The sequence below is a fragment of the Protobothrops mucrosquamatus genome, unplaced genomic scaffold (genome assembly GCF_001527695.2).
Source record: "Protobothrops mucrosquamatus isolate PMUCROS unplaced genomic scaffold, P.Mucros_1.0 scaffold253, whole genome shotgun sequence".
NCBI lineage: Eukaryota > Metazoa > Chordata > Lepidosauria > Squamata > Viperidae > Protobothrops > Protobothrops mucrosquamatus.
In genome coordinates this window covers 63685-75019 of record NW_015386601.1, presented here as the reverse complement: position 1 = coordinate 75019, position 11335 = coordinate 63685, and the positions used below count along the sequence as shown (strand labels likewise).

General features: G+C 35.7%; 1 protein-coding gene across 1 annotated transcript in view; it reads left to right on the top strand.

The window, feature by feature from the left end:
• The first annotated feature begins 486 nt into the window (after positions 1-486).
• PTH2R (parathyroid hormone 2 receptor) overlaps positions 487-11335 on the top strand; it is a 39524-nt gene continuing 28675 nt past the window's right edge. The window contains exons 1-6 of the mRNA XM_015814463.1: positions 487-588; positions 5209-5314; positions 8075-8185; positions 8281-8402; positions 9013-9110; positions 10751-10937. Coding sequence (XP_015669949.1) covers positions 487-588; positions 5209-5314; positions 8075-8185; positions 8281-8402; positions 9013-9110; positions 10751-10937 — 726 coding nt within the window. The remainder of the gene's footprint in view (positions 589-5208; positions 5315-8074; positions 8186-8280; positions 8403-9012; positions 9111-10750; positions 10938-11335) is intronic.

Here is an 11335-nt window from a genome sequence, read left to right as displayed (position 1 = left end):
ACTTAAAACTCACACCTCTACTAATCTATCATAGCGAAAACCCACAAGTTTTCAAGAAGCATAATGTCATAAAAAGCAATCTCCATGTGATGTGGAGGGCAAACAGCAAAGTTATGAGGCAATTTTTCACTGAGTGGATAAATGAAGTGTTTGGTCCTTCAGTGAAAAAAATATTTTCCTACCGTACTTTTGGACAATGCACCTGCAGACCCTCCAGGCTTGGAGGATGATTTACAAGAGAAGTTCAGCTTCATCATTGTAAGGTTCCTTCCCCCCAACACTATTCCTCTCATCCAGCCCATGGACCAGCAGGTCATTTCAAATTTCAAAAACTTGTACACCAAGAAACCTTTCCAGAGGTGAGGCCCTCTCCGACACCCAGTTAACCCTCTCAGAATTCTGGAAGGTACATTTCAAGATCCTGCACCACCTTCATCTTACTGATAAGGCCTGGAATGAAGTCTCTTATCGGAATATGAATTCAGCATGGAAGAATTTGTGGCCAGAAGCTTGATTCAGAGAAACTTTGAAGGGCTTGAGGCCAACCTTAAGCCTGCAGATACAGAGGGTACAGTTATGCAGGATATGGTATCTTTGGGCCAATCCATGGTATTGAGGATTTAGTGGAGGAACATTGTGAAGAGCTCAGCTACAGAAGGAACAGCAACAAGAGGTGTCTAAAGATATTTCTTCAGTTAAGGAGGAAATAAGGGAGGATGTCCCCAGTTCCTTGATAAAAAAAATGTGTGCAAAATGGCAGAAGTTTGAAACTGGAGAAGTACCATCCGGACGAAGCTCTGGCAAGCAGAAATGTGAATTTATTGAATGACCAAACAATGTCATACTTTCGAATAATTCTGAAGACATTGGGTAAATTTTTAGTGAAGGTGACAAACAGTATGTCAGAGCCTATGATGCAAGCTGAAAAAAGGCAGAAAAGAGAAAGAACACGTAAAGTGCAAATGCCTGATGTTCTATTGGAGGGCAACTCTCCTTCCAAGCAACACTCCGTGTAACCTCTGCTTCTCACCACTCTCCCCCCACCAATAGGCCATGGATTCTTCTCAGTACAGGTAAACTGAAAACTTTATTTTATTTAATCTTAAGTATGTATTAATTTTTAAGTTTATTTCTCATATAAAGTAATGATATACAATCTATCTTTGTACTTATTGCCTTAAATACGTGCATTGTCTTTGGTTTGAGAACACATTAATTTTTAATTATAATTTTAATTTAATAATTTACATTATTCCTTATGAAAAAAAATATTTGGTACTCACTGTTTTTGGTACTCATCACTTCTCCTAGAACCAATTGATGACAAGTATTGAGGTACCACTGTATTGGGTTTTGCTGTTATTTAGCAGATCCCTGCTTTGTTGAATAATGCATAATGGGTTTCAGACACTTTGGAAACCAGTTAGTTCTTGATAAGTTCACACAGATCAGGCAATGCAGACTGACTTTGGGGGGGAAGAAGAGAGGCAATTAACTGAAGTACTCTTGCAGAAGTCAGGGCTGGTTAAATGCATATTACAATATCTTATCCCATTATTTCTATACAAAGAAGCAAACAAATTAATAAAATGTGAAGTTCTTTGAGCATTTAGGCCAGGATTCACAAACTTTTCCTTAATGTGGACCATTACATCATCCGCATCAAAAAATTTGATGTTCAAAATAGAATCCGCAATCAGCATATGGTACTTGTGGGCACTGTAGTACATATGGTTTCCCCTATTATATCCATAAGATCCCCAAATTATTATGTTTATTTAATTAAAAGAACTAAAATCTCCTTAGATTTTGGCACATTTTTGGTGTCCATCTCAGAGACTTTCTAGGCTGGAAACTACAAGACATAGGGAAAGAATTACATTGAACGTTAATGATATTATCATTGTTATTTCTTTGAACTAAATACAATTACATTTCATAATTTTTCCCATGTGAATGGGAGGGGAGTTTCTTTTTTTTTAAAATGTTTTATTGATTTTTTGATACCTTAATATTTGGTAAACAGTGTGTTGTCTGGGTTTACATTTAAAAAACATTCACTAACAGTTGGTTTCTATAATCTATAATCCACATAATAACTTTACTTGATTTCCTCTTTTTCCCATAATGTTCTCTTTTACCAACCTTAAATTAATACAATTCTTGTTATTTTGGTAAATAATGATTGAGTATAATTTTTTTCTAATATTTCTACAGATAATAATCACATCAATATAATATTTCTTTTCTATCTAGTCATTCTGGTTGCCTCATCATAGATCCTGCTTACAGTTCTTGTTTACATTTGTTTTTCCCACAATGTTCAAAACATTCTTACTGGTTAAGATTTTCTCAAAGTTAATTACATTTAAATATTAAATCTATTTTTCTCATGTAAGCCATCCCAATACTTTTACCTTTCTTAAGGAATAAATAAGACTAAAAAAGAAAAAAGAAGAATAAGAATAAAGAAAAATAATCCATGGTTCCTATAAACTAATACATATTTATTTCCAAAAATTTTCCGTTCTTTTTTACTATAATTAAAAATATATTTAATCTTTAAATATTCCATTTAATAAATCTAGTCTTCTAGTCTTTTAACTCTTATTCAAACATTTTTAATCCATTGTAATTTTCTTAAAGTCAATCACATTTAAATATCTAAAACATTTCCTTTATATAAGCCATTCCAACTCTTTTATATTACTCATATCAAGAAATAAAATAAGAAGAAAGAAGAAAGTACTATGTTACTTGAGGGCTCTTCCCTCTTAAAATAAAATTCATATCCAAAATCTTTCAATTTCTTTAACCATATTCAAACAGGTGTTTCTTTTTTAAATATTCTCTCTGATAGGTCCCATCGTCTATTTTCTTAATTTTCACTTTAGCCCTTTTTTTTGCCCAGTATCTTTCTTAATCAATATGTTCTGCTGGATCGAAGAATCTTTCCATATTCTTGTAAGCGTTACTGTAGATATAAAAGGTAAGTCAAGTACAATATCTTTGTAAGGGGCATTTGCCCATTCATGTTTGTTGAACATCTTTTTCTTTCTTTTTCTCTCTGTTTCTCTTATCATTTTTTGTCTCTTCAGTTCTAGTGGTTTTCCTGACATCTTTGCAGTCCATTTTGTCCAATCTTTTTTCTTATCCTCAAATTTGTTTTGTGGTGTTAAAGTATAAGTTGTTTTTTCCCAAATCCAGTATTTCTTGTAAATTTTTTCCCACTTGGATTAAATCATACTTCTTTGTTTTGTTAGGCTCCATCTTTAAGTCTCTATCCTCAAATTTGTATTCAGTTATCTGTTTTATCTGCTCCTTCTCTATTGTTTTCTGGGATTTTTTGTTGTTGTAAAGTTACATTGGAGATGAATTGGTTTATATTTTCAAAGTTATTTTGGATTTCTTTGTGGTTTGAAATCATTGTTGTTTGAATTAGTTGCAATATATCATATGTCTCCTCTTGAAAGTTAATTATTTTTTCTTGATAAGTTCTTTCTATAAGTCTCTGATTTTCCATGGTGACCAAAAATCCAAGTTTTCTTTTCTCTGCAAATAGCTTTGGAGTCAGAGTTAAGTAGATACTTGTAATCCAGAAAGTTCAAAAAAGTTTTTTTGTTCCCTGAAGTTTATACGTCTCTCTTTGTCTGCAGCCCAGATTGTTTTCTTTTTTTGTCACAGCTATTCTCTATTGTTAGAGCTTTGAAGGTCACAAGTAGAAATTAGTTTTTTTCCAGATTTTGCCAAGTCCTGTATAAAAGCCATAGCTGTCATAGTCTTTATCCACCACTAGATGTCAGCACCGGTTTATTTTTCAAATTTTCAAAATGAACAATTACCTTTAAAATGAGAATCTTAATCATTCAGCAATTTCAAACTTATCCAAATTTAGGTTTTATAGTCATTTCATTTCATTTCATTCCTCCATAAAAGGTTTAATTGGCCGCTTCCATTAGTAAAAGGGTGGGGCAAATACACTCCTTCACTTTCGGAGGTTTTTTGCTTCTTGGGATTTTTTTTTCTTCAGGAAAGTTGATAAGTAGGATAGAGAAAATTGATGTTCTTACCCAGATTCAAATGCGCTGTTTATAATCAGCTTAAAATAGTGCTTTTGACTTCGGTTGCTTGTAGCTTAGGCTAGACTCTGAAGTTAGGCTAGCCTTTCTCCTGTTGATTTCTGGAAGGCTTCTCCTCGACTGATCGGGTCGACTGCCATCTCTCCGTGGTCCCCGGGACTTACTTCCTTCTTTATCATCTCTTCGGGATGGCTTCTGGCTCATTTAAGGTCCCCCTAACAGGAAGAAATTCAGCCAAAGGGCATGGAGCCCTGAACCCCTTGACTGCTGCGCTACTGTGCAGGACCGGAAGTCCAGGAGGGGAGTTTCTGATTATTTAGCATGTTGATAAATGATGAAGGCACCTATGCACTTTTTTTGTTTTTGCTGAATTTAATCTTTCCAACAATGTTTGAGAGAATTAGCAGTAAGAACCATAAACAATCAGAACTTCTTAAAAATACAGTTCTAGAATGTATTGGCTTTCGTCCCATCTATATGTTGTAAAGAACTACAAAACTACAAAAAACATTTCATGAATAAGGGTCTTGAGCAAACCTTCCCAAAATTCTTTCTTTCTGTTTCACCTTAACTTTAGAAATTGATACCAAATTGAAGGTTAGCTAATGCTAAGAGAAAGAGTCTCACTTTCCCAGAATAAGGTAATTCAAACAAAAGAAGAAAAGAGTATGAAGGACACAACTGTGATCAGGTTTTCATACATAGGGTCATTTTTTCACTACAGACTTTCAGTTTACAGAATACCCTCCCTGCTGAGATATAAATAACTGTAACTCTGCTGGGATTTTGTACATAATTTTATTCCAGAATGCCTTCAGCCTTTCAACTAGTTTAGTTTTAAGAGTTCCCCATGATGCTTAATGATATAATTGGGCCTTAATGATATTACTTGAAATGTTTACTGTAGCTTGTAGTTTGGTTTTTGTTATTGTTGTTTGCAATTGATGTCACTGTATATCCCTTGGAGCCCATTAGAGCAGGGGCAGGGTATAAATATTATAATTAAATACAGAAAGTAAATTTTCAGAATGAGTGTACAACCATTAAAAGCTTTTTTCTTATTATTTGTATCCCTCTACACAACGAAGTGTATTCATCATTTGATTTGCACATGGGTTTTCTTTATTAGGAGGAATTGGATAATACCATTACAATGGAGGATCAGATTTATCTCCTTCTGGAGGCCAAAGTTCAGTGTGAACAAAACCTCACAGCTCAGGTACAAGAAGAAAGAGGTGAGGGTATTTTAGTAATCTAATATTCTTCTTATTCTGACCATGATTTTTAAAATGATTTTAAAATGTAGAAATTGATAGAATGCAAGGAAACATACCCTTATTGTTTGATCTATGGGTTTCTGTGCTGAGAACATGGATGTTTTCATTATCTTCTTGTCTAAAATTCAGGTACAAGGATTGTTTAAAGTCTGCTAATAGCAGCAAATCTGTCTGTCCCAATCATAATATTCTCCTGGCCTGCCTGCAGCACTGATATCAGGTTTTAATTAGGGATGAGCCACTGGACCCTGCACATTTCAAAAATCATTCAAAAGAGATTTGGACCTAGTGTAAACACAACAGCTCTCTGCTGCTCATGAATTTTTCAGGTTATTCTATTCAAGACTGGGAAAAAAATAAGGACTCAGCTGAAAATTAAAAAACCTGATTATAAATCAATCTGAGAAAAATCAAAGAAGGGACCACAGCATAGTTATAACTGCAAAGAGAAAATAGATGGAATGGCAGGCTACTTGGATGCAAAAAAGCATCACCAAAAGAGAGGGAGGGAGGGAGGGATCTAAATGGTTACCTCCCTCTTTCACCAGAGTTACTGGGGTAGGAGAACTCAAGTCTTAGTGGAAATACAAAGAAAAAAAGAAATAGAAAAAGCCACGTTCACTATAACCAGAGATTAAATAAAGCATGAAAGATAAACAAGAAAGAAAAATTAATTTAGATAGATGCCAGGCGGTGAAAGGTCTGATCCTGAATTTTAAAAAAATCAGTGTAATAGCAATAAATAATTTAAAATTTAGAAACATAAGAAAGCAAAAAATTTCATTTAGTAAAAGAGCTTCTCAATTAGTATATTTTTCCTTCCACTCATTTAATTTCCAGATATGGTTCCCCTCTCCACCTCCTTTCCTCTCTGAAGTGATGAAACTGAGAAGACAAAATATGTTTTCTCGTTTATTTTTCTGTCTGTGCTTTATCTTCAGCTATGTGTATCAGTCATGTTGATGCTCCCTCCTCCCCTTCAAACATTGTCTGGGAGATCTGAATGCAGCTGGTTTGTTGGCTGCACTAAGATTACGTTAACTAGGATGGCACTGCCTAGATATAAGACATACGGGTGGCATTCCTAGAAACAGAAATGTGCGGATCGTGGAATGGTGACAAGAACGCAGGAATCTTAACATGTCATTTAATATTTTAGCTATAGCAGTTTGCAGTGTCCTGCAGTCGTTTTTGCTGAAAACCAATGTTTGCTTCCAGTTTTTGGCAAAAATGCCCCACGGTAAACAATGGGTTTGCTTAACGTCTGCAGTTTGCTTAATGACCATAGATTCACTTAATGACCATGATGATTTACTTCACCACCACCACAAAAATAGGTCATAAAATCAAGATGGTCACTTTATGACTGTCACAAACCATAAGGGGAGAATCCATTACAGTTATAAGTTGAGGAATACCGGCAGTTATTTCTTAGTCTTTGAAGATTGGCCTTTGGCCAATCACTTGCTTTCAGCCCAAATCAACTATGTCAGCAAACTGATTTGATTCTTTGCATCCCCCTTGCCTCATCATGTATAGATAAGCCTTGCTGTGAGAACTAAACAAGCACACTGCAAAATACATGGACCCTGCAACTAAGTGGGAAGAATGCTAAAGAACAAGAGCAACAACATCTGGAATGGAATGGAATGGAATGGAATGGAATGGAATAGAATAGAATAGAATAGAACTGGAAGGGACCTTGGAGGTCTTCTAGTCCAGCCCCCCGCTTAAGCAGGAGAACCTATACCATCTCAGACAAGTGACTGTCCAGTCTCTTTTTAAAAACCTCCAGTGGTGGAGCGCCCACGATTTCTGGAGGCAAGTTGTTCCACTGGTTAATTGTCCTCACTGTTAGGAACTTTCTCCTTAATTCCAGGTTGCTTCTCTCTTTAATATACTATGAGCTGTATTTGTCCTAAAGCTGCATTTCGGCAGGTGTGGGAGTAGTGGAAGAATGAATAAATGCCTCTTAAAAAGACAAAGGCATGTCTTGCTGAATTCCTTGTCTTAGTTAATGAAAATGAGTGGAAACTACAAAGATGTTGGAATGTCCCTGAAAAATGTACGTTTATTTCCTTCCAAAGAAAGAGTCCTGTTTTGGGGACTTTGGTCTGAACCCCTGCAGGCATTCTAATCTATTTTCAGAGATGGTATTCTCAGAGCACTGAGCATTCAGTTCTGGCACTGAATGTGTATATCCAGAGATTTAAGTTAAAGCAGTGCTGGATTGTGGCTCTAAAAAATCAGCTCATTCATAAACAGTAGAGTTGACTTTAAGTAGACGGTAACCTTAGCCATCCTATTTCACAGAATGGTTGCACTGATTAAATGATTCTTGGCAAAGTATAGATATTAGAAATAAATAAGAAATGTGGAAAATAAGCAAGATGGCATGTTACTTTCCTTGTAGTGTTTAGATGCAATAGCTTGCTACTATAACAGATAATATGGCTATTCTGTAATAAACATGTACACAGTCAAGTGTGTATCGCAATTATTTACCGATATGAGCTAAAGTGCCTGTGTTTTTGTTCCCCTTTGTTCACAGCTTCAGTTTCTGAAGTGGAAAGTATTCTCTTTCATTCATCAGTAATATTCTCCATCTAATTTGGAGGAAATTATTCTAAAAACATTTTTCATGTGCTTTTAAAATGAAATTCTTCAAGCAGTTCTATTGCTTCTCTTCACAGCTACTTTCTTTCATTTTTTCAGCAGGAGACGAGTGCTTTCCAGAATGGGACGGTCTAATCTGCTGGCCCAGGGGGTCAGTAGGAAAAACATCAGCTGTGCCTTGTCCTTCTTATATCTATGATTTTGATCACCAGGGTATGCTCCTCTTCCTTTTGAATCATTGACCTCACCTGATATCAGGGAGAGGAAAAGGTCATCAAACTAATGGAAATGTTAATTCTTTCTTACAGGTATGGCCTTCCGACATTGTAATTCAAATGGAACATGGGCTTATGTGCACAGTTTAAACCGCACATGGTCTAATTATTCTGAGTGCCTCCGTTTCCTGCAAACAGAAACCAGTGTGCGAAAGGTATGGGCTCTTACTCCAGACAAGGAGAAGAGAATTAAAATGGGCTATTGCAGAAACATTGAGTAAGTAAATACTTCTATGACGCATGATGCAGTTCATAAATACGGGACAAAAAAGATTCAGCTGGTTGTATCTTCTTCTCCCGGTCCCTTGGTCATTTTCTCTTTTGTTACAGAACAGATCTGGCACATGCCGGGAAAAATAAAATAGAAATTAGTTGTCTAATGTACTATTTCCTCAGAAACTTTGCCTTTATGTAGTTCTTTAAAATATAACATCTTACAAATGAATATTGAAATTAGGTTCTGATCACTCAGCAATATTAAATAACAATAGGAATCCATGCTTAGAAATTGTGTGCTGTCTCCAAGGGCTGATCAAGGAAGCACCTTTGCAGTGCTAGCTCGGTGCTCTTTTCCCATGTAAGAAATTAGTAGACTAGCTCTGAACATCACAACATCACAACCGTAGCCGTTGAGTGCATTCCAGCTTCAGTTGGAAGAAATTATTGATTTTTAAGATGAAATAAATTAAAGATGAAGTTGCAGCTAACAATTGTGTACCCGAGTAAAACTGATATTTAGAAGTTCTTCTGCTGTTCTTTCTTCAGAGGAAATTCTTTGAACGTCTCTCTGTCATGTACACGGTGGGATATTCCATTTCCTTCTCCTCTCTGGCTGTGGCTGTTTTCATCATTGGCTACTTCAGGTGAGTGATTTCCCGAGGGATTGCAAGTTAGCAGCAAGCGGAGCTAGACCAAAATGGAAGGAGCAGAGACATATTTTAATTTTTATTTATAAAAAATTATATTTTTTATATTTATTAAAAATATAGGAGAGTTTCATCCAGTTCAGAGTACTAAGAGAAGCTAGTGCTAGTTGTACAATCGAGTAGAGCAGAAAGAAATATTATGTCTTAATAAAAAATAGAAATAGTGAGGTGGGCATCATCTCAAACTTATAATAGTCTAGACAAGCCCAAAGGGGAGATAGATAAGCAGGGGGAAGGGCCATAACCAGTGGAGATGAGATGACTTGGGTGGGATGCACAGGGAGGCTTTCTGAGCTGATTTTGGCTTGCAGGCTACTGATTCATAATCACTGCTTTAAATGAGCCCTAAATCATCCCCCCCCCCCCTTTATCTGCAATTCATGGTCTTCTACTGACACTGACAAATGAAACAGGATAATAAAATTGAGCTTCATGGCTTAGAATTAAAATCTGTATCCAACAGAATATCTTTGATGAAAATTCATTTCCTTCTCTCTCTCTCTCTCTCTCTCTCTCTCTCTCTCTCTCTCTCTCTCTCTCTCTCTCTCTCTCTCTCTCTCTCTCTCTCATACACACACACACACACACACACACACACGGTATCATTTGGAACAGTAAATAAAAATCAGAAAGAAGAAAGGGTACATCAGTGTTTATGAAAATGAAATCCTAGGATTCTGAACAAAAGAAGTCTGAAAAGGATTAAACCTATTCTCAGCTCCTTCCGTAGCTAAAATTTCAGCCGCTCAATGCCGCTTAGCACCAAACTTTTGCAATTACAAACAGTGTGGATTCATCCGATACACTAAACTTGTATTCGTTCTCAATAATAGGTTGTTCAATAAACCATAGTAGATGGGATCACATTTCATTCTAAACTCCAAACCATTATTTACAAACCTCAAGTGAGCCAAAACAAAATAGGTTGAAACTGGACCATTATGGATTATTCAGCAGATTGTTTTTTTCAGAGACGCTGTGCTGTCTGAAAAGACATAAAACTCAGTCCTTCCTCCTTCAATTTACATGTGCAAAACACATCGTTTTACAGCTGAATCATTTTTGGAAGCAATGTGAAATATATAATCCATGGAATAATTCATGGAGAAAATATTTTTTGTGGTAACAAGTATTTTTGATTGGAAAGTAAAAAAGATTATTTGTCTCAAATGATCTTGGGCAAAAATAGTTTCTGCTTTTAAAAGCAGGTTCATTCAACTGTATTATGCACATATCCTTATTAGTTGCCCCTGTTCAAAATTGTCATTTTGTCTTTTTTTTTTGTTAAGATTAATACAGCCACTTCATACCCACAAGACTTTGTGATGCACATTGATCTGGCTCTTTGTTTTAAAAAAAACCCAAATTCAAGAGGAAGACTAAATAATATCTTATAGCTATTTATTAAGATATCAAAATGGAACTACCATGTTCAGAAGTAGTGCACCTTTTAAGCAATAGATGCCAGAGACCAAAAATAAGGGAGAGTTTTAGTTTCACTGCCTCATTGGAAATACATACTAAACAATATGATCCTTCTACATCCCCTTAAAAAGTTTTTTTTCCCTCCCAACTAGGAGGCTCCACTGCACCCGGAATTGTATACATCTGCATTTGTTTGTCTCTTTCATGCTCAGAGCTACCAGCATTTTTATTAAAGATAAAGTTGTTCGTCCTCATTTTGGAGACAAAGACTTTGACTCACTACTCACAAGTGATTTACAAAATATTATACAGACTCCAGTCATGGACAGATCTCAGTATGTAAGTATTACTCCCATCTTGTTTTTCAAGTTCCTCACCCCAGAGTTTCCCTAGCCATGAAACTACTAGTTTCAGAGTCAATCTGATCCATATTCTGATCCATGAACATTTCAGTCCCAAAACTCATTGTTGGTCCTTTAAGTGAGGCATTTCAGCAGACCCAAAATCAGTACCCATTCCTTTCCATCTATCTGCTGAATATTTCTGTGTAAATACGTGCCTTTGTTTAAAGCAATTTGAGATCAATAAAATTGAATGGGAATATCTGAGAGTATAATTTTCAGATTACTTCCCAATTGAAAATACATGGATGGGAGTATAATTAACCAGGATTGGTGAAAGTAGAAGATAATCTTTTCTTGATTACATATTACATAGATTAGAAATGCCATCTGGCC